The 23,490-nt window shown below is 44.8% G+C and overlaps 1 protein-coding gene across 1 annotated transcript; it reads left to right on the forward strand.

Moving 5' to 3' along the window:
* Positions 1–929: 929 nt before the first annotated feature.
* On the forward strand, positions 930–23,197 carry FCRL4 (Fc receptor-like 4). Its single transcript, XM_012658487.1, has 12 exons — positions 930–960; positions 2,632–2,652; positions 6,599–6,850; positions 7,963–8,217; positions 8,521–8,805; positions 9,615–9,902; positions 15,924–16,031; positions 17,309–17,336; positions 19,189–19,271; positions 19,493–19,561; positions 22,899–22,930; positions 23,030–23,197. The coding sequence occupies exons 1-12, from the start codon at positions 930–932 to the stop codon at positions 23,195–23,197; spliced, it is 1,620 nt and encodes a 539-aa protein (XP_012513941.1).
* The last annotated feature ends 293 nt before the right edge of the window (positions 23,198–23,490 follow it).

Below are 23,490 nucleotides of genomic sequence, written 5' to 3' on the forward strand. Positions count from 1 at the left end.
TCCTGATTCCCCAGAACTGAGTCAGATTTCCCTCCTGTTGGACTATCAGAGCACTTTTCACTCTGTATGTAATTCACTATTGACTTTCTATCTTTTCCACTAAATTGAAAGCTTAATGAGTCTTGATTACCACTATACTCCTAGCACCTAGCACCATGCCTAAAGTACAGTTATATAATCAATATATATTTGCCGAGACAATCCTATGGCAAATTTTAGATTGTAGGACCTTAAGTGAAAATTGTATGGTCTATGACCTGTTAAGAAGAGTATGATGGAACTATCATTACTCACCAATTTGCCTCCTACTCAGATCAAAAGTTGAGGCTTCCCCTGAGACAAACGAGTGAGGATATTTTAATATATGTCAGACAAGATATGAGTTGTCTTGTGATCGAGATGTTTCATAAGGTATAGAGATGCCCAACTGGAGGTGGTCCAGCAGCAGCATCAGTGGCCAAAGGAGGGCATTTCTGCACTGAATGAGAAGTTCTCCATCTCTGGGGTGATTCAAGTATATCCTTGGATTATGTGAACCTCAACAGGACTTCAGTCTTGCCTGGTGTCTGGTAGCAGAGGGAACAAGTTGTTATTTCCTTCGGAGTTCTCCAGAGCTCCAAAAATATGACAGCTAAAGCCTTGAGAAGCTATTCACACCGTACGTCAGAGCAGTACTTAAATAATTCCATTAAATTTTGATTTTTGTCTTCTGGATTTTCTCATCTTGGGCAACATGCTATTGGGTGTTTTATGAAAGATTCCTCTACTTCCCCCTTTCACTTCATTAATGCAACCAGTGATATTCAGAGAAGCACCTTACTGAACTCTCTGCCTGGCACTGGTGTGGACAGGCGCTGCTTTGGCGATCTGGGCTGACCTGGCCTGTCTCCTAAGAACTCCTCCTCCTCTGGCCCCTGGACCAGGCTTCCATGCTGCTGTGGGTGTCCTTGCTGATCCTCGGTAAGTGGTGGAGAGGAGGCCTCCGCTCCCTGTGAAGCCTGAGCCTCCCCATGAGCAAAAGGCCTTTCCTCTGGGCTGCTGAAATCACGGATTTCAGAATAATAGCAGGAAATGAACGAAGGGGGAAGATTTTCATTAATGGAAAGAGAGAAAAAATAACAATTGATTTCCAAGATATGTTCTTCATCTATTTTTTCTTTTAATTATCTATGGAAAATTCCTCCTACCCCAAAGCAGGCTTAATTCATGTTTTTTTTTTAAAAATGGCAGCTACATTCAGTTACCGCCCTAAAACACAGATCCCGAGGACCCAGAGTGAAAGACGAACTGAGTCCCTTGTGAAGGACCATATCCTAATAATCGTGAACTGAGGTAGAAATGATCTTCTGTTGAGAATAGCTATTTCCTTCTCTGTATCCTAAGATCAAATCTGCTCTGATGTTTGCAAGGAGTATGAGCAGAGAAGAAAGAAGATGGTTTCTCTTTGATTTTTTTCTCCCTGCTTCTGTAAAACTTGTGGATATTTGTCCAAATGAAGCACTGATTTCCTAGTAGCTGAAGCTGGGGAATTAAAGAATGGTCAGTCTTTTGTACATTACGTATTTATTAAGCATGTTTGTCTTTTTCCCACCTATATCCCCAGACCCTACCTAAGAGAAGAGTTATTGGTGTGATTGACACATGACGGGAGCTCAGTGAATAGTGACTTTATACCTAGTGTAGCACAGTGCTGGGCACCAGGGAGGAAGCAGGGACCTGGAGGACACAGTCTCTGACCTCAAGAGCAGATTGGGACATCAAAGTACAAATGCAAGAACATCTGACTTGACAGTACAAGAAAAAAATTACCCGATGGGTCATAGGATAACATGTGATGATAATAATTAATTTTTACAAGAGATTTATTGGGGTTATAGAAAAAAACAATTAATTTTTGCTGAATACCTGACTATGTCTCACATACTCTTCTAAGGGTATTCCATGTATTAATTTATCCAATTCTCTAACAATCGGTGAGCTCAAACTAACTCCCATTTACAAAAGAGGAAACTAAGGCACAGAGACTTCAGCATTGTGCCTAAGATTCAAACCCATAATCTGACTTTGGAAACTATGCTTTTAATTACTACCCCCTGCTGTATGTCTAATTTTGAGTTCCAAATACACTATGGTAGTAAATGTCTGAGTCAAGAGAATAGTGAGGGTGCTTCAGCCCAGAGGCATCTGAGGAGGCTTCACAAAGGAGGTGTGATTCGTCAGGGCCTTAAAGCACAGATAATTTGACTTTGCTTGGTACTGAAGGAAGAGAAGACTCTTCCAGGCAAGAAGATAGTAGAGCCAGATCCCAGCAGTGGCCCTATATTTTAAAAAAATAAGAATGGCAGCCACCATCGAGAACTTACTAATTTAACTCATTATAGAAATACTATAAGGAAACTGAGACTGGAAAGACGTGTGGTTTGCCCAGGGTCACACAGCTAAAATTCAAACCAGGCTTGAGTCCACAACCTCAGCTTCCAGCCAATGTTAGTTGGCTTCTTTGAGGTGGATGCAACTGGATGTGTTTCCCTTCCTCTTGGTTGGAAGTAGAATGCAGGTGTGTGGCCTCTCTGGGGGAATGTTCTGGGCCTCCTTGCCCACACTGATACCTGGCTCTCAATTCTCTTGCAGCTCCAGTCAGTGGACAATCTGGTAAGTCCCTCTTTTCTGTTGTCTTTTGTGTCTCTAAATAACCTAATAACTATCTTTTATCTCAAATACTTGTAAGAAGAGGCCTTGTTATCCCCTCACCCTTTTCCTGAGGGCCAAGAGATGTGAAGACATCAGCTACTGCGGTGACTCTGAACGTAAGAATCAGGCGATGTGGACATCACTCTCTTGGACCAAACCCACCACTGTGCTGCATAAACACAGGGGGCCTGGAATATGTGTCGCAGAGTCCACAGGAGGAGGAGGTGCCCCCCTGCCTGGTGTGGGATTCCAGCCACTCCTGATGGAATGCAGGGAGTCCTGGGAGGCAAAGGATAGAAGCAAGCCGTTCCTTCAAAGGAGGAGGCTGGGGCTCCAAGAACGTTGTCCCCAACCATGTGTGACCAATTTATCCCAAGCGTCAGCATTCTGTGTAGACACTCTTTTCTGCTATTAGCTCAAATCATGACGACACTGAGCCCCTATACGTCCTACTGCTCAGCAGAAAGCCCAGTCTGCTGCTGGGGGCCGCCTCACAGGTGTTTTGGCCATCCCCGGGGGGAGCCTACTGGGAGCTGCTGGCTGTCATCCTGCCGGAGCCAGCAGGGACCACGGCCCCTTGGTGTACACCGTCTTCTGCAGTTTCTCAGTCTGCTGGGCTCCCCTCCAGTGCCATGGACCCAGACTGTTTCCCACACATCACTGCCTAACTGCAACAAGACTGTAACTTGGCAAGACTTTGCTAATGGTTCTAGGAAGGAAATGAAATACAGAAAGTGTCTTATGTCAGCCATTAGATATGGTTAATCTCAGAGCCCATCAGCTCTGTCCCAACCACACGAAGGCCCTGAAAAGGTGTGTCTGCTCCTGGCCACCTGCACATAGAAGGGGCAGCTTTCTCAGACCAAGAGAAATCCAGCTGCATACACCAAAGGAAGGGATTCTCCTTCCCTCCAGTAGAAGATCTACTGCCCACACCCCCCTTCCCTAGCCCCAGATGCTTCTCAGGACCCTAGCTGGTGGAGATTTCTATTCTCTTCAGGAGAAACACAACTCTATTCACATTGGGAACACAGAGTATTCTGTCCAAACCTTTTTTTTTTTTTTTTTTTTTCTGAGACAGAGTCTGGCTCTGTTGCCCGGGCTAGAGTACCATGGCGTTAGCCTAGCTCACAGCAACCTCAAACTCCTGGGCTCAAGCAATCCTACTGCCTCAGCCTCCCGAGTAGCTGGGACTACAGGCATGCACCACCATGCCCAGCTAATTTTTTCTATATATATATTTTTTTTAGTTGTCCAGATCATTTCTTTCTATTTTTTAGCAGAGACGAGGTCTCGCTCTTGTTCAGGCTGGTCTCAAACTCCTGACCTTGAGCGATCCACCTGTCTCAGCCTCCCAGAGTGCTAGGATTGCAGGCATGAGCCACCGCGCCCGGTCTCTGTCCAGACCTTTAAAGAGAAAATTTTTTTAAAAATCTGCAGAGACATATAAATGTTTTATATTTCCAAACGGACATTTAGCGTCTTCATTTAAAACATGCATTCAGGTTACTTTATGGTTTTTGCTCCCAAACAGAGGGAAGGCATTTTCCCTATATTTGCTTATAACTAAAAGACCTATTGGGGAAGTTCTTCCAGAAAAAGGTAAGAATATCTAAAGTCTGCAGTTTTAAAAAGGCAATTGCCTATCAGCCCTTAAATGTAGACAGTCCTTATCTGAGTATAAAAGGTCCCAAGAAGAAAATACACTTACAGTGATTCTATTTAAAATTTTACAGTAAACACCACACCCCACAACTGAGATTTTATTTTTGAAAGTTAATACAAATGGAGAACAGGGAGACAGCGTGGCATCCCAAAGAAAGAGAAGGGGGGGTGCCAGCCCTGAGGCCAAGTGGCTCGCTGATTCTATGGGGACAAGAGAGAGGAAAAAAAAATCGTGATCATTGTAAGAAACTGCTGCATCCATTCCTTTCTTTCTTTTTGGCAGCAAGATGATAACAGAAGCCAAAACTGCGGCAGGATGTCAAAGTCCAAGAGTTGGCTCTCCTGTCTGTCCTTGGAGAAGGGATTTTCGCAGGAGATGTGACTCAGCCACTGAGATGTGGCTGAGGCCTGAAACTGCTGCTGCCCAACCAGGTCGATTCGCCCGCTGCCCAAGAAGCAGCCAATACGCAGCATCAGCAGGTTTTATGGCAGAGAAAGAAACTTTATTGTGCATAGGGCTAAATGGGGAGACAGGAGAAATTTCTCAAATCTACCTCCCCGAGAATTTGGGAGACAGGGTTTTTAAGGATAGTTTGGCAGGCAAGGGATTAGGCAATTAGGTTCGTTAATCGGGGCAAAATTACAGGAGTGTAAAAATCATCTGCTTGTGTTGTTTCAGTCCCTGGGGTCACAATTCCGGGTGAGTCGGTTTCTTGGTGTGGGCCGATGGTCTGGGTGGGCCAATCAATCCACTGGAATGCAGGGCCTCGAAGATATCTTAAAAAGTACATGTAGATTTCAAAAATGTGATATTATCTATGGAGACAGTTAAGAATCTTCATGGACACAGCTATGGGGAGAAGTTAAGAATCTTTATGATCATCAGCTGCATGGCTTTGGGGTAGCAATTATAGAGAAGCAAAACAGGGGACAGCGACTAATTATTATCATTATTTTTAGCTAGGCCCTTACCACAGTTCTTGCCCTGCACCTGTTTTGACTTGTGTGAAGGGCGGTTTCAAAACTCACAACCTACCGTTCACTCAGGAACTCTGTAAAAACAGATCCTCAAAAGTAATTTTGAGAGAGTAAGATTTACATGTTTTTTCCATCTATTCGGCTCTTTTCAGAAGTTGTGCAAAACAAAACTCCTGCAGGGTGCCTGTTAGTGAGAGAACTCACGGGATTGATCTTTAACTGTTACTAGGAAATTGCGAGATGATTTTCCTGTTAATTTTGTAAGGCCGCCCCTTGCACAAACCCAAAAGGAGTCCAGCCTAGGTGCCTTGCTTGTGGCTCAGAAAGCCAATTACCGAGATGAGTATTGTCAAGGAAGGAAGGGTTTTATTGTAATTGATGTCAGCCAGGAGATGGAGATATTTCTCAAATCTGTCTCTCTGACTGACTAAGGGCAAGGGCTCTTATAGTAGCTTTTGAAATGCAGATCAGGTTGCGTGGGGTTTGAAGTCATGGGGTCTGCAGGTGGTCTGGTTCGAGAGTCAGCTGTTGGTGAGGATGGTGAGTCATCAGGAAGTCCCGTGGAAAAGTTAGTTAACCAAGAAGATTAAAATGTTTTATTCATTAGGCTTGACTGATCTGAAAGTCTGAGATATTGGGGAGAGAACAAAAAATAACTTAGGGAGGAGGTCATTTTATAAGGTCAATTACAACACCTTTACAAACAGAAATTGTCTTTGTAAATGAAAATTTTCTTACCACAGAAAAACTCGTGCTCTGTTTTTAGAGTTTTTCCTGTTTCTGGTGCTTCTCAATGGCCTTTAGCTCAAAATAATCTATATGCCAAAGAAGCAAATTTGGGGGTGTCATATTCTGGTACCTTGTACACACAAATCCTCGTCTTAGAGAGGTATCTGTAGCATGAGGAGCCTGGGTGGGAGTCCAGGAGAAATGCATTTACCAATTATCTACCTGAGGACCAGGTCTACCAGAAAAGGTAAGAGGATTTGTGAGCCTCCCATCATCGATTAAGGATGAGTAGATCCTGCTAGGTTTGTCTTCTGAAAAGCCAATCTGCTCCCGCAGACCCCTGCCTGAGCAGCCGATGTACCCAGGGTTGAAATGAGTACACCTGGAGGCTCTGCAACCTGGGGAAACAGCAGCCCTCCCTGGGGGCCACTTATGGGTTCTCCAATACCAGATGCTCCAGTCTATCCCAGACAAACCCCTGTGTCTGGGACTGCAGGCACCTCCACCTCACACCCATCTCTCCTCTCCTCCTCAGCAACTGCACACAAACCTGTGATTTCCCTCCACCCTCCATGGACCACTGTCTTCCAAGGAGAGAGAGTGAATCTGACTTGCAATGGGTTTCACCACTCACCACAGAGAACAAAATGGAAACGTTGGTATTCGGGGAAAGAAATAGTAAGAGATACCCCAGGAGACACCCTCGAGGTTCATGAATCTGGAGAGTACAGATGCCAGACTAGGGGTTCAACCCTAAGTAACCCTGTGCACTTGGTCTTTTCTACAGGTGAGAAAGAAGGTGAATTAGCTAAAACTTTAGAAATGGTTTTGGTTCATCTTAGCTCCCTGGAGGTTCGAACAACTGGGGTCCTTCATTCCTCTCTAACCCTTGACTTCAGCTATTAGTAGTTTCAGTTTCACGTTCTCCCTAACTGTCTACCAGCGTTTTCCAAACTACTATTGGAGCTTGAGTTTAACTGTTTAATATTAATCCACATTCTTGTAGACGTACATAGTCAAGGAAATGAGTTAGTTTTGGGGATACAGGAATGAAGCTGTCTGAGATCCCGCCCTGTAGGACTTTACAGCGTCATCAGGGAGAAGATGACACGTGCGCGAATGTGCTAATGTGCTGAGCACAAGGCAGAAAGTGAAAAGTGCCATCAGAGTTGGAGGAAGGAAATCTCCAACCTCAGGCCTTTCATCCCCACCTGTTCTGCTATCTGCCCCTTCTTTATTCCTTCCTTTCTATCTGACTGGCACCAAGTTCCCACATCTCTTCCTGTCTAGTTCTGCCTCATTTAGAGAAAATGATTTGCATCACCTCCACGGCACAGCTCTATAGGAGCAGGCATTCAACATAGACATCTAAAGGAGAAAGGACAGAGCTAACCTCACATTAGAATCTGAACGGCATGAGAATTTCCATAGAGGACCATATTCATTGTCCCCTGAACCTAGATTTGTGTCTGTGACAGTAATCCTGCTGCATAGAATACTCCAACACATCGTAATAGTTTCTTGTAAAGTTCTCCAAATCCTGCTTCGATAACTCCTGCTCCAAGATTTGGTGAGCAGGTTGGTGTTAAATTTTGCCATATTCTATAATGTCGGGGATTTTGATCACACCTCCTCTCAGCTTTTTTTCTTTCCATATCGGAATCATATATTTTGAATCTGACCTTGAATGATTGAATAGATGTGTTTGGGATTTATTTAGGAACTGTATCTGAAGCATGTCACACTGATTTGCAAGATGAGTGAGCTTGGATCAGGAGACTAAATCCTGTGGCAGAAAAAAGAAGAAAACAATAAAGCCTTTGTAATTCAAGAGACACAGAGGAGGGAGGTAGCAGGAGTGCCCTGAATGATGATATCTTCTCTTCGTGTCATTTCCAGAACCCTTCATCCTGCAGGCCCCATATTCTGTGTTCGAAGGTGACACGTTGGTTCTGAGATGCCAGAGAAGGGGGAAAAAGAAACTAACTGCCGTGAAATACGTTTGGAATAGAAAAATTCTTTCTATTTCTAATGAAAGCCAGGATCTTCTTATCCCACAAGCAAGTTCAAATAACAACGGCTATTACCAATGCATTGGAGTTGAGGACAAAAATTATGTATTTAGATCAAATCCCAGAATGATCAAAATTCAAGGTAAACCTTTCCTTTCATATAAATTTGCTTAGTAATGGCAGGGTGGGGAAATTGAGCATGTAAGGAGGGAATTTATAGGTTAATATTGAAACTATGGCTAGACGAGAGGCGCACGTCCTTTAAGAGGCAGAGGAAGTGGGGTGACTGGACTTGAGTAAACCTGGGGAAGAGAAGCGTGACCGAGGGCTCGGTAAGCTTGTCCCGCTGGGTGCTGAAGTTCCCTGGGATTGCGAGTCCAAGCCTGTCTCTCCCAGAGTGCTCAGCAGTCTCATGCTGAGAATCTGATTTACCTTTTCTCTCTAGAATTATTTCCACATCCAAAGCTGAAAGCCACCGTCTCTCAGCCTACAGAGGGGAATTCTGTAAACCTGAGCTGTGAAACACAGCTTCCTCCAGAGAGGTCGGACACCCCGCTTTACTTCACCTTCTTCAGAGACGATGGGGTCGTCCTGTCAGACTGGAGCAAGTCCCCAGAACTCCAGATTGCAACCATATGGAGAGAAAACTCAGGATTCTATTGGTGTGGTGCCGAAACAGTGAGCCGCAGCGTCCACAAACGCAGCCTCCCGCTACAGATCCAAGTGCAAAGTGAGTGCCGGAGCGCCAGGCGGCAGAGCAGAGCCGTGGCATCTTCCCTGCCGCTCCTTGTCCCTCTGGCCCGGTGGGCGTGGGGACTGCCCAACAGAGATGGATTTTGTCATCCTGACAGAGGCACCAGGCTTAGGCTGAGAAGTGCTATAATAAAAGCAATATGCGATTTCTTTTCCACCTCTATTTCCCTAAAAACTCAGTCTTCCCTTGAAACTCTGTCGCCTCGGAATGAGAGCTGATTTGAGAGCTGTGGAAAACAGAACAAGAAAACAAGATGCCCTGCTACTGAGTTGGCAGATTCTAGAATGCCAGACCTTAGGACAAACTACTTAGAAGACAAGCATCATCTCTTACTATTCTATAGCAATAGAATAAATGTGAGTGCCTGCAACTTGTACAGCAGAAGAGGAGATATAGACACAGAAAGACAAACACAATAAAAACAGCTTTTCTTAGGTACCAAAGCAGAACTTCTGGAAATAGGTGTGGTCTGGCCTAGTGCCATGATAGCCACTATTGCTATCACCTATCCCTCAAAACAATTCTAACCACCAGCTAGGATATCAGACAAAACCCAAATGCTTCTCTAGGGTTAGTCCATTTTTCTCTCCTTGGGCCTGTGTATCAGGATGAAAAGCTTACCACATTTAGTGAGGTTCTAGGTCCAAAATCCATAGTCTACTGGCCTCAATGCTAGTACCTGCTGAGAGTATATCTTAAAGTCACACAAAAAGTGATCCTATTCAACACTCCAGCCCTGCCCATCCTCACACCTGGCCCTCACCTGTCGTCTCATTTTTATGTAGGGATCCCCGTGTCTGGAGTGCTCATGGAGACCCAGCCCCCAGGAGACCAGGTGGTTGAAGGGGAGGTGCTGGTCCTTGTCTGCTCTGTGGCTGAAGGCACAGGGGACACCACGTTCTCCTGGCACAGAGAGGACACGAAGGAGAGTCTGGGGAGGAAAACTCAGCGTTCTCAGAGAGCAGAGCTGGAAATCTCTGTCATCCGAGAGAACCATGCCGGCGGATACTACTGTACAGCTGACAACAGCTACGGCCCTGTACAGAGCGGGGTGATGAACATCACTGTGAGAGGTGAGTTTTAATCTCTGCTGACCTGATTTCTTCTCGGCAAATTTTCCCAAATTAGGGGTGGGCACAGCTAACGATACCCTTGTGACTCTCCTTTTTCTGTTTTCCATTTTCCCATCCTCCACTGAGATAGAGAATTTCTTCCATTAGAATATTAATAACTCGGCCAGGTCAGAGTAAGGTACCACAGTGAGGTGATGGTAGCCAGGAGCCATTTTGCCCCTTGGAAGTGATTTTGTGTGTCTGTGCTCTGATCCAGCACGTGTTATTCTCAAAGAGAAGCCTTCCCTCGTTAGCAATATTTGAGGGTGGGGCACAGCTCTGCCACCCGATAGTGTCAACTACACCTCTCCTTTCAGCAAATTATCCACAGCACATCAGACCAGCATCCTCAAGTTGGACAGAACCAAAGGCAGGAGGCATTTACTTCATTACTGTAGGCTTGAGGGATTCTGGGTAACCAAACTGTGAGCAGGTCAAGGAACTTACAAGTATGAGAGAAGACACAGAGTCCAGTTTCGTCCATTGAGGAGACAAGCCTTCCTTAGGGATCCCCCAGTCCTAGCTCATATCCTTCTCTTCCTCTGTCTCCAAGAGGCCACACTGGACATCAGACAACACCCAAATGCTTGCCCAGGATTAGTCCAGTTTTCTCTCCTGGGGCTTTGTGTGTGAGGATGGAAAGCTTATCACATTTAGTGATGTTCTAGGTCCAAACTCCGTAGTCTGTTGGCCGCCCTCACCTGTCATCACTCAGCAATCTCAGCACTAAGGAAATGGTCTCTAGTGGGCAACAATTCCTTCTCTATCTCAGGTTTAGCTGCATCTGCTATCCAATAAAGCTAGCTGTTATTAAAAAGTTACTGGAAAGCTAGATTTCCCTGCTCTCTTTTACAATAAAACTCCTCAAAAGAGCTTTCTCTACTCACTCTCTTTACTTTTCTCTCATATTCTTTCAAACCTACCACCACCAGGGTGGCCTTACTTCACCCAAATGACTCTTGTGAGGATTACTAATGATCTCTGTGTTTGTTGCTAAGGCCAATGGAAAATTCCCAGTTTCCATTTTACTTGACCTATCTGCAGCTTTTTGTTTGTTTGTTTGTTTGTTTGTTTGTTTGATTGTTTTTAAAGACAGCGTCTGGCTCTATAGCCCAGGCTGGAGTGCAGTGGCACAATCATAGCTCACTGCAGCCTCAAACTCCTGGGCTCAAGCGATCCTCCTGGCTCAGCCTCCCGAATACCTGTGATTAAAGGTGTGTGCCACCATGCCTGACTAATGTTTTTCATTTTTTGTGGAGACGGGGTATTGCTATGTTGCTCAGGTTGGTCTGGAACTCCTGGCCTCAAGCAAGCCTCCTGCCTTGGCCTCTCAAAGTGCTGGGATTACAAGTATAAGCCAGAGTGCCTAGCTTCCAGCTTTTAACACAATTAATCCCTCCCTCCATCTTCAAATACTTTCCTCCTTGACTTCTGGGACACAACTCTCTCTTGCTATTATACATATTCATCAGATCCTTTTTTTAGGTTTCCTTTCTGGTTCCTCATCATACTTCCAACCTCTACATTTTGGGGACCTACAGCGCTCTGTTCTCAGACTCTTTCTGTGCCTGCTCTCCATATGATCTAGTCTTATGACTCTAAATGCACTTATGACTTCTATATGCTTATGACTCCCAAACTCAACCTGCAGCCTAGACCTCCAGTCTGAACTCAAGACCCATATATCCAAGTACATAAATCAAGTAAGTACTCGGATAGCACCATTAGAGTAGCTAATTAGCATCTCTAACAACTCATCCCAAACCAAGCTGTTGATGTTTACCCAAGATAAATTCCTCTATAAAGCCTCCTCTTGGTAAACATAGAACTCCCTTCTAGTTGCTCAGGCCAACAATCTGGGCATCATTCTTGACTCTTCTTTTTGTTTCATCCCCTATATGCAATCCATCTGCAAGTCCTGATGGCTCTGCTTTCAAAATATAGCCGGAATCTGACTACTTCTCACCAGCCCCACTACCAGCACCTGGTTCAAGCCACCAGCATCCCTTGCCTGGATTATTGCAATAACATCCTAACTAGTCTTCTGCTTCACCTGTTACTTCCCAGTCTATTCTCAATACAGCATCAGAGGGGATCCTTAAATAATAAGTCAGATCATGTTTCTCTTCTGCTCAAAATCCTCCCCTGGCTTTCTACGTCCTTCGGAGTGAGGGCCAACATCCTCTCAGTGACTCACCAGGCCCTGCATCATCTAGCCCCTTGTCACCCTGACCTTATCTCCTACTACTCTCCCCTCACCTTTTCTACTCCAGCTATCCTGACTCTCTGTCTCTTCCTCGCACTTTCCAGGCACACTCCCACCTCAGGGCCTTTGCACTGCTCTTCCCTGATATCCTCATGTTCACTCCCTCACTTACTCCAGAATGCTACTCACCTGTTCAGTGAGTCTTTCCCCAACCTGCCTTTGTAACACAGCAGCCCTTCACCCCAGCACTTCCTCTCCTAGTTCTTCTTGGTCCCCTTCCCCTCCCACAGCACTTATCCCCATCTGCCAGGCCATGACACCCTTGTTGGTTTGCATCATTCTCCCACTCCTCTCAGATTAGTCTCATAAGGACGGATCCTTGTTTTGACCACCATTGTATTCCAAGTGCCCAGACCAGTGCTTGACTCAGGCATTCAATAAATATTTGTCGAATGAATGACTTTTGCATACATCTTCTCTCTTGTGACTCTCCTTTTTCTGTTTCTGTGTTTTTTTTTTTAACAGAATTGAAATCCTAGAAAATAAAGATATCATTATTTCTAGTCTACGGAAAAGGAAAGTGAATCTCAGAGAGGTTTGGTTATTTGCATAAGGTCACAGAGCAGCCTGGATTTGAGCCTCAATGCAATCATTTAGCTCAGGGAGAGAGAGAGAGAGAGAGAGAGAGAGAGAGAGAGAGCATTGTCAAAATTCTCCAAAGAAACACCACACAGTCAAGCACTTACTGTCCACTATGCTAAATAAGCAGAGAGCTGTGCTGTTTCTATGAGTGGTCAGCTCTGATGGAGCCATGAACCTGAACAGCTTAGTTAGAGGCTCCGGGAAGGGGTTGCTATGCTAACAGCCCAGCTGCTGCTCAATTTTCCCTTCAACTCCCTTTAGGCAAGTCCTGTGATCAACAGGGCCCTCCCAGGTCAGGAGATTGAGTTGTTTTCCCGGAATCAGGTGCCACAAAAGGACCTGCATCTCAGTCTGGGAACAGCTTGGGGAAAGGTGACATTGCCCGTAATTCCCAGCAGGGAAGGGCTGAGACTGAGCCAATGGCATTCCAATGGCATTTCAAGAATCAGCTCAGATCAGGAGAGAAAGGATTAGCAAAGCTGAAAGCTGCCAAGGGCACCCTAGAAGACCCGCTAAATGCCCTGAAATCCAGACACTGGAGGTGGAGGTGCTGCTTCTCCTGAAGGCTCTTACACTGAAAAGCTTTCCTCAGGGAGTACAGAGGTTATAGTCCCTGAGGGGGGTAACAGTGAATCTGTTGGTAGTTCACACTTAAGTGTAAAGTATGCATCTTCCTTTTAAAGGTCAAGTCCATTAGAATGGCCGGCCTCCCCTGATGGGGCAGTGAGCTGGTCACATCACACGTGTGATTTCATTTTCTTCTCATGACAGCCCTGCAAAGCAGGTGTCATCATCCGCTAAGGAAATAGATGATCTCAGAGACTAAACAGATGTCAAGGATTCAGTTGATATTGACGGGGTGGATATTTCCTCCTAAATCTGTTATTTGTGGACTTTATGCAAAATCTCTGTGCTTAGAAATGGGAGAATTTATAACAGGAGAGGAACTCTGTAATAACCTTGAGCACTGGGCTAAAGTGGCCTGTCTGCTCCAACTGCCACAATAAATATCATAGAATGGGTGCCTTAAACAACAGAAATTTATTTTCTTGTGGTTCTAGAGTCCGGAAGTCTAAGATCAGAGCTCCAACGTGGTTGGGTTTGGGAGAGGGCTCTCTTTCTGGCTGACAAAAGACTGCCTTCTTGCTGCGTCCTCACGTGGCAGAGAGAAAGAGCAAGAACAAACTTTTTGGGGTTTCTTCTTAGAAGAGTGCTAACTGCATCTTTACAGCCCCACCCTTGTGACTTTATCTAAATCTAATTACTCCCCAAAGCGCCATCTCCAAACACCATCATATTGGGGTTAGAGCTTCACCATATGAATTTGGGTTGGTGGGACACAACTCAGTCAAAAGCACGGGCTGAGGTTGGCAGGGTGGTGCTGTGTAGGAGCAGGTCTCACCTATGGGGTTGTCCGCTAAGCTGACCAGAGAGCAGCATGAAGTCCCTTAGAGCTGAGAGTAGAGTGTAAGGACAACAAATAAGAGCTGATATTAATACTGACATAGACATAGCACTTATATGCCAAGCACTGTTCAAAGCACTTTACATATATTAATGCATTTAATTCACTAACAGTCATAAATAGCTACTATTAATATTATCCCCATTTTACAGATGAAAAAACTGAGGCACAGAGAGATTAAATAATGTTCCCTGGCCACACAGCTAGGAACTGAAGGAGCTGGGATTCTAACCTAAACATCTGGTTTTATAATCTTTGCCTTTCTAACTAAGACAAATTTCAATTACTACCCCCAAAGCAGCCATTTCTTCTAGGAAATAGGAATAGCAGGAAGTGGGGAAAACTTGCTTTCTGCCCATTGAATCTGGAAGCCCAGGCCCAGGTACAGCTGATTCTGATTTTGCACAGGTGGGTGCCGCAGCAGACAACGAGGAAATTCAATACAGATGCAGCAACCAGGCTGCTCTGCCCTGGATTATCCCTGCTCTGCACCCCCGAGCTCAGCTGTCATGGTGCGGAGGTTGGGCCCCTGCCCCTTGAACGCTATTTGTAGGAGGAACCATTCAGGTCAAACAGCAGGTTTCTTGGTTTTGTCAGGAAAGGGAGGATAGAGACAGAAATGTCACCAGCCACTGCTGGCCAATGGCCACTCTGTGCCAGAAATCATGGATGAAAATCAATGGAAATGACCGTCAGTGTTGCTGTTGTTCTAATATCTTGATCTTCTCTGTCCAATTCTGTGATACTTGTGTCTGGACTCTGAATTTGGTTTGCCTGAGGACCAAGAATCTGTAAGAAAAGCACCACCGCCCCCTAGTCTTTGTGTCTCTATCCAGCTCTTGCTTTGTAGTCCTTTTCAGCACGGGACATGTTGTAAATTTATCTGCTTATTGCCTGTCTCCCCCCCAGACCATAAGCTCCATGAGGGCAGGGACTTCACTGTCTTGCTCACTGCGGCATCGTCAAGGCTTAGATCAGCGCCCAGCACAGGGTAGCTTCAGTAGCTATTTGTGGAATGAGTGAGTGAAATAAATGAAATCTCTCTAGTTGTGGATGAGAGGAGAGGAAAATGGACCCAATGGAAAAATCAGAACCCTCTAACAATTTACTTCATTGTTTGTAATTTTCCATCATTTTTTTTCTCCTCTTCCCTTCGGAGCACATTAGGCGCAGGCTTCTATGAGGAAGGAGGCTGGCGCTGTTTCATTGTGATGTCCCAATATGCCTGCTTAATGGACAGCACATTCAGAGTTACTCTGGTTCCATTGGTGCCCTGGTCAGTGGTGACATTTGCTTTCTATGCCAGGCAGACCGCTGTTCCTGAGTTAAGCGCTGCCAAACCACGTTGCATGACATCTTTCTGGGTGTCTGGGGGAAATTCCCAGGAAGCTAGATTATGAAAATCAGCAATAGGATTTCCCCCTCCTCATTCGTTTCTGAAATGATTCACTGAAGTTGTCAGAGGGAGCTATTTCCTGCACCACTGCAGCCCCAGCCCACCCAGAGGGAGCTTTTCTGGCCATAACCCAGCCCAAAGTGTTCTCATGAGTCCCAATCCTTTAGATTCCTCCCTCTCCCAGGGCTTGGGACCTCAGCCAAGCTGAGGAAAGGACAATTCCAAGCCCTGAACCTCTCCGCTGGGGCTCACACAGGTTCTTTCTTCCCGTAGGGACTCCAGGCAACAGAGATGGTGTAATTGCTGCGGGAGCCACCGGAGGGCTCGGCACCATTCTGGCTATCGCTCTGCTGTTTTCCTGCTGGCACCGGAGGAAATCAGGTTTGTGCTCTTCCCTTACTTTTGCTAGGGTCCCTTCCCTGTCCCTGACCCAGACACCTCAGCCGATGGCCAGCCTCAGTGACCACCAGGCCACCATTCCCCACTGGCTACGCCTGACACGCACAGTCATGCCCCTTCCTTAAAGGGTACTTTCCCACACAGACGCCGTGGGTGGCAGCTGCTGATATCTGGTCTGGTTTATTAAGTCAAGCGAAAGGGAGGGAGGAGTGAAATTTTTAATGCAAAATTTCAACGACTTCATCTGAACCGTTTACTTGGGCAGTTTCTTTGGTTCATCCAAACTGGACAATTAGATACTTCAGTCTATCCTAAATCCACCATAAATGGAGATTTGAAATAAACTGAGTGGCTCTGAAGAAATGACTGAGAGTGGGAGCTGGCTAATTTCTATCCTTTTGCCTCCTCAGAGACTTCGCTGGGTCCAAGCTTGAACCCGCCATCTCATGCTCCATCAGCCTTGCTCTCCGCAGGTCAGCCTCCCCACCTCTGGGGAGGGTCCCCACCTCGGGAGAGGGTCCCCATCTTAGGAGAGGGTCCCTCGCAGGCACTGTCTGCCATGTGCTTCCAAAGGCTCCTTGCCTTAGACCAGGTCAGGCTAGCTGCGGATGCCAGAAAACCTGGTGTAGAAGACAGGCACAGGACCTCTTCAGTTCTAGAATAATTACCTGCATCCTTCAACTCTGTCTCTTCATTCGATTTAGTTTAATTCAGCTCTCCAGATCCTCGCAAGCACCTCTGCGTGTCCGGCGTTGGGCTGGATGTCGGGAGCTCGGGACCTCTGACCAGGGGTCTCCTTAGCAAGGCTGAGTCCGAGCCTGAGGTTCCTCTGGCATGGCCACAGAGGTTCCTCGAAGTCCACCCACAGCTCACAACTATGCAGGAGAGATGATTTGGTTATGTGTAATATTTCCCGAGGTACTGCAACACAGACTTGAGCCCTAATAAAGTCTCAAATAATTGCGTATTTAATGCAGGAGTGTATAGCCCTGGCCCCAACAAGTGATATTCTTTGTTCAATCCTTTTTCACATCACTTTCATGAGAATCTGGGACTGGGCCCGTGTTTGAATTGATTTTCTTTCTTTTTTTTTTTTTATTTATTTCAGCATATTATGGGGGTACATATGTTTAGGTTACTTATGTTGCCCTTGCCCCCCCCAAGTCCGAGTTTCAAATATGTCCATTGCTCGTGTGTCTGAAGTCTTTGAGAAAGAGCTCCCTCTGCTGGCATAAATGCGCCTTTGCTTTATTTTGCAGGAGATGGTTTCCGGGGAAATGAAACCAGGTGAGGCCTCAGCTTCTGTGCGTGCCTTTTTTGCTTCCCAAGTACACAATATGCAAATCTGTGGGGTCACAAAATTAGGTCAAGTTATTTGTCTTTGACCCTGTGGCTAGATGGTCCTATTTTCGCATTCCTTGAATCAGACCAAAATGAAACTTTCTAGAAATGTTCTTGTCGGCTAATAGTATTTTAGATTTTGCAAATATTTAGGTCATTTTTTTATTTGAAGTTAATCCACTCATCTAAATGGATGATACTAAAGGTTATATATTTTGGGGTTGGCACAGAATATTTCTGGTACAAATAGTCCTATAACTAGACAATGTGTTACTATAACTATACATACAATGACTAGATTCCAGATTTTCTACAAGTGTTCTAGATTTTCCAGGGAAGTCTAATCTTTTTGCTCCAGACATGCACATATACTCATTAGACTGTGTGTCCTTAACTTCCATTTGGAAAATATGGTCCTCTTCCTCAGTCTGTGTCAGTGCTCCAGGGATTAGAGCATGAATCATGTCTAATTCCTTCTTGAATTGTCCAGACATGACAATGGAAAGACATTTAGTCACTACTTCCTGATCATGAGCCTGGTATATTTTTTTTGTTTTTTTTTTTTTGAGACAGAGTCTCACTCTGTTGTCCTGGCTAGAGTGAGTGCCGTGGCATTAGCCTAGCTCACAGCAACCTCAAACTCCTGGGCTCAAGCAATACTACTGCCTCAGCCTCCTGAGTAGCTGGAACTACAGGCATGCGCCACCATGCCCGGCTAATTTTTTCTATATATTTTTAGTTGTCCAGATAATTTCTTTCTATGTTTTTTAGTAGAGACGGGATCTCGCTCTTGCTCAGGCTGGTCTCGAACTCCTGAGCTCAAACGATCCGCCCGCCTCGGCCTCCCAGAGTGCTAGGATTACAGGTGTGAGCCACCGCGCCCAGCCGAGCCTGGTATTTTTAACCAACCAAAAGTGAATATTCTAACTATGAGCCAATTGTTCCTAGAACGTCAGAGACTCTCTGGCCTTATTCCCAGCCAGCTGGCCCGGGCCACAGCCCCAGGGTTCCTCTCAAAAGAACCTCCGTGGAAAGTAATATGGAGATACCTCAAAGAACTACAAGTAGAACTACCATTTGATACAGCAATCCCATTACTGGGCATCTACCCGGAGTACAAAAAGACAAACTATAAAAAAGACATCTGCACAAGAATGTTTATAGCAGCACAAATCACAATTGCAAAGACGTGGAAACAACCTAAGTGTCCATCAATACATGAGTGGATTAATAAAATGTGGTATATGTATACCATGGAGTTCTACTCAGTCACAAAAAACAATGGTGAACTAGCACCTCTTGTATTATCCTGGATAGAGCTGGAGCCCATTCTACTAAGCGAAGTACCACAAGAATGGAAAAACAAGGACCACATGTACTCACCATCAAATTGGTATTAACTGACCAACACTTACGTGCACATTTAGTAGTAACCTTCATCAGGAGTCAGGCAGATGGGGGGAAAGGAGGGGATGGGTATATTCACACCTAATGGGTGCGGTGTGCACCATCTGGTGATGGACACTCTTGAAGCTCTGACTCAGGTGAGGCAAAGGCAATATATGTAACCTAAACATTTGTACCCCAGTAATACGCTGAAATAATAATAATTAAAAAGAACAATCTGATGCTATATAGACCTATTAAAGCTCCAGTTAAACCACTCAGGGTTTCCAGTTCCCTATTGACTGCTGACTTTCCCTCAACCCGCTTTCTCCTCCACCTCTCTCCCTGGCCGTCTCCCTCTCCTGCATCTTATAATGTTCCAGAGATTGTCATGTGTTTCTATGTCTCACAGGAGCCCTCCCACCGCTGGCCCAGAAGAGTCCTCCCATTCCATCTGCCCTGTCCAGGTGGCGCTGCAGCCGTTGTATGGCAACGGTGAGGATTCCCCTGTAGGAAGCTTCTCCTGGCCTCAGCCAAGGAAAGATACTGTATTGGGAAATGCCCCTGGTCTCTCTATGGTGTCCCAAATCCAGATATTCCCAATAAATAATTGCTCCATTGATCTCCAGGAAGGGTGGAGGGGATGCTTGGGAAGAGGCATCTGCAGCACGTGATATACTAACAGGGGCAGCTCGACCGTGTCCTTTTCTTTCCAGTGCACCTCGAAGAGGGAGACTTGGTATATTCTGAGGTCCAGACTATTCAGCTGAGAGAAGAGGGGGAAGGTATGTCTCTGGGAAGAGATTCTGGCTGGAAACTATATTCATTCCTTCAGCAAATATTGACTGAGCACCTCTTTTGTGCTAGGTACTACTGTAAGTATGGGAAGTCAGTCAGCAAACAAGGCAGACAAAAATCACTACAGCATGGAGCTTAGATTCTAAAGAGGGAAGACAGACCACACCCTTTGAATGGTAGAATTAGAACTGCCACCAGTTTTCTTGGGTTAATTGAGCACATCTTATAGATAAAATAACTCTACTTCTTTTATAAATCTTTTTGCTGTTCTTCGTACTCTCTCCTTGACGCATTTGTCAAAACATCATTTAAGCTGAGCATTCTGTTGATGGACTAGTTATATTTTAGGCACTTGAAGTATTAATGATCTGTAGAAATGTTTCTTCACCCGTTCCTTAAGGTTTTCATGAAAAATACACAATATATTTTTGCTAAAAATCAGAACAAAAATTAAGTGTCCTTCTGATAGAAATTGTGATCTCAATGATGTACATATGCACTAAGGTTGCCCTTAGGTCTGAATGAATAAATGTTTGTAAAGTACCTACAACGTGGTAGACATTGTGGTGAGAACATTTATATATAACATTATGTATATATGTATGACAATTTTTTATTAAATGCTAAAAAATGTAACTTTTACATTATTTTATTCCTTTGGTTAGTATTGGATTTTAAATTTTGTTTTTCAATTTCATTACTTGGTATGAGTTGGATCTTTTTGAGGCTTGCTTTTAAGCTTTGTTAGGGCAAGCCCTGAGCAACCTTTAGAGTAGGGCTAATCTAGCACTAATAGTAAAGCAGTGCATTTCCCAGGACTCTACATCAGATAGCCCATGTGTTACAAGACCTGCGTGAGCTTCAGGTGTTATTCCGCCTGTTCTTTCCCAATGGTTCTTACTCTGGCCTAAGATAGTTTCCTCTCACATATGTGCCTATCAGTATTCAGCCAAAGACTTGAGGAGAACTCTCTGCAGATCTCTGGAGCTCTCAGTCTACGTTGCTGCTATCTCTCTGGTACCCTGTCCTGTAGATTCTAGCTGCTTCCGCATAACAGGACTGTTGGTCTCTGTTGCTTCAAGCCAACAAGGCTTCAAGTCAGAAGCCAGGTTCTGGTGGGCTCCCCAGTCTGTGCTATGGCTTGATTGTCAGCTGGCACCACCGTAAGGCCCGGCTTGTCTCGTACTGCCTGTTGTCCAATGCCTGAAAACCATTGTTGTGTCCTTTTCTCTGGTTGTTTAAAATGCGAAGGTCAATCCAGTCCCTGTTATTCCACCTTGACCAGAATGAGCAGTTCTATTTCACTTCTTTAAACTTATTCACACCCCATTTCAAGACCTGAATCGAGATCTGCTGTTAGAAAAACACCTCTCTGGATACCTACAACCTGTGGTCCACTTTGGCTTTCTGAGTTAGGAGCTCTGTATCCCAGTATCAGGGAAATCACTTCATTTCGGAGGTTCAAGAGGACCTCTGAGAGCTTCCTCACCAGGCCGGGGGTTATAATGTAGCAATCCTCCCCTCAACACACACACTCCCCTGATAAAGTTTCTGGGTAGAGACACATTGCACAAAAAGGTATCTCTCCTCCTAAAGAAATCTCTTCAATGAATCTTTCTCTGCTCACACTTCCTAAATTTGGTTGATTAATCCAGGCTCTTAGAGTCAAAGAAACAAAAGTTCTATTTCTTTTATAAATCTACATATGGCACCTCATTTGAGAATTTAAAATCTCCAGTATCTTTGTGCCTAGTAGGAATTTAAGCTGTAACCTGATGCTAACCTGTTTTACAAATGAAGTACTAATACTGTACATATGACTCAGAGAGGTTAAGGACTTTCTCACGGTCACAAAGCCAGTAAAAGACAAAGCCAAGACCAGGTCTTCTGTTGTGCTATAATATTTGCTTCTTGTATAGCCTAGTACTATATTTGACCAACATATATCCCCTGATGATCCCCTGCTTTGTCTGTCACTTTGCTCTGTGAACCACCTCCATTAATCGGGATGCTTTAAACGGTAGAATTTGAACTACTACTAATTTTCTTGGGTTGATTGGTTGATTGAGCACATCTTATCTTATAGAGCTACCTTGATCATTTTGCTGTTCTTCACACTCTGTTCTTGACATATTTGTCAAAACACCATTTGAGCTAAGCATTCTGTTGATGAACTAGTTATATTTTAGGCACTTGAAGTATTAATGGTCTGTAGACAGGTTTCTTCACCTGTTCCTCAAGGTTTGCATGAAGATTTTGAAATCATATGCAAAGTTCTGTGCATGGTGATCATTATTCTGGGGAGAGAGTACATAGCTTTTATCATATCATTAAAAATATCAGCAACCCCAAAAGATTTTTGGTAAGAAACAGAGAGAAACCTCAAGTGCCCCAGGGTGTATCTTCTTTTCAAGCTCTATCTCTCCACAAAATTACTAGGTTGCTCTGATAATTCTACCTTTTTCTCTGAGACTCTTAATTTCTAATATGCATGGTCCAGCAAATCCTACCTGCTAAACTTTCCTCTCATTGTGGCTCCATCTCTGGGCAATTGTGGCAATAAAATCAAGAACCAGAACATGCCAATGTAAGAGAGTTTTTCTCATGGGACATTCACAAGGACAGCTCTAATGGGAACTTGCCAAACGCTTGTGGGTGGAGAGATGTATGTGCTGTAAATTAAAAGAATTAAAACTAAGAGAAAAGGCCGGACGCGGTGGTTCACGCCTGTAATCCTAGCTCTCTGGGAGGCCAAGGCGGGCGGATTGTTTGAGCTCAGGAGTTCGAAACCAGCCTGAGCAAGAGCGAGACCCCCATCTCTGCTAAAAATAGAAAGAAATTAATTGGATGACTAAAAATATATAGAAAAAATTAGCTGGGCATGGTGGCTCATGCCTGTAGTCCCAGCTACTCGGGAGGCTGAGGCAGTAGGATTGCTTGAGCCCAGGAGTTTGAGGTTACTGTGAGCTAGGATGACGCCACGGCACTCTAGCCCGGGCAACACAGTGAGACTCTGTCTCAAAAAAAAAAAAACTAAGAGAAAAATAATTTCTCAGCATCTGGTAAAGGAAGGGAGTGTGGTTTCTTAGTGTGGTATTGAGGGAAGACTTTACAGAACGGTGGAGGTTGAGAAGAACTTGCAGAGGGCTGGGTTAAGAAATGGTGAAATAGGAAATCAAATGTGTTGTCAGACATGTTGGGGGAGAATCATGACAATAAATGGAAAGGACCTATCAGCTCTCAGACGCTAAGGAATAAGGTAATAGACTGAGTTCTAAGTGAATCCTTATGCCCATAGTTCAGTGGTTCCCTTTCCCTCCACAGCCAGTACCTCCAGAACACTTCTCAAGGACAAGGTGAGTTTCATTTCTCCACTGTTTTCTCTACTACTGTTACCTACAGCCTCATACTCCCTCTCTCCTTCCAGTTCTTCTTCTATATTCTTTCTGTTCCAGCATGCCTCAGTGGTCTACTCAGAGGTGAAGACACAGCTCACGGATAACTCAGCTGGAAAGGTCATCTCCGAGGACGAAGATACCATGGAAAGTTACGAGAATGTCCTACTCGTGCACCAAAGCCCCAAGCCCAGTGCAGTCCTTAAGGCCCCTGGAGTGACAAACTAGCTCCAGATTTCCAATTCTTCTCACCCGTATGCGTTCAGTCCCAGGACTTCTCATTCATCCACTCTGAAGTGGTGACAGGATGGCCTCTGAAAGAATTTTCTAGAAGGACCCAGGATCCACAGTTAAGAGAAGACCCTGTATTATCTACTCTGGGCCTGACCTAATGCATTCCCTAGGGTCTGATTCAGGGAAGCAGAATAAGGAGTGAGAAAGACTGCTTTTGAAAAACAGAAGCACAAATTTTAGGTGAACTGGGATTTGCACAGAGATAGAAAAGACTAGGTGACCCAGAT

The sequence above is a fragment of the Propithecus coquereli genome, unplaced genomic scaffold (assembly GCF_000956105.1).
Source record: "Propithecus coquereli isolate 6110/MARCELLA unplaced genomic scaffold, Pcoq_1.0 Scaffold59, whole genome shotgun sequence".
In the NCBI taxonomy this organism is placed as follows: Eukaryota; Metazoa; Chordata; class Mammalia; order Primates; family Indriidae; genus Propithecus; species Propithecus coquereli.

Bases quoted from the DNA above. Each gene is read 5' to 3' on its own strand.
- FCRL4 (XM_012658487.1), top strand. From the start codon at position 930: ATGCTGCTGTGGGTGTCCTTGCTGATCCTCG. The intron at 961-2,631 runs GTAAGTGGTGGA...ATTCTCTTGCAG, and splicing joins GGTGTCCTTGCTGATCCTCG to CTCCAGTCAGTGGACAATCT. The intron at 8,806-9,614 runs GTGAGTGCCGGA...ATTTTTATGTAG, and splicing joins GCTACAGATCCAAGTGCAAA to GGATCCCCGTGTCTGGAGTG.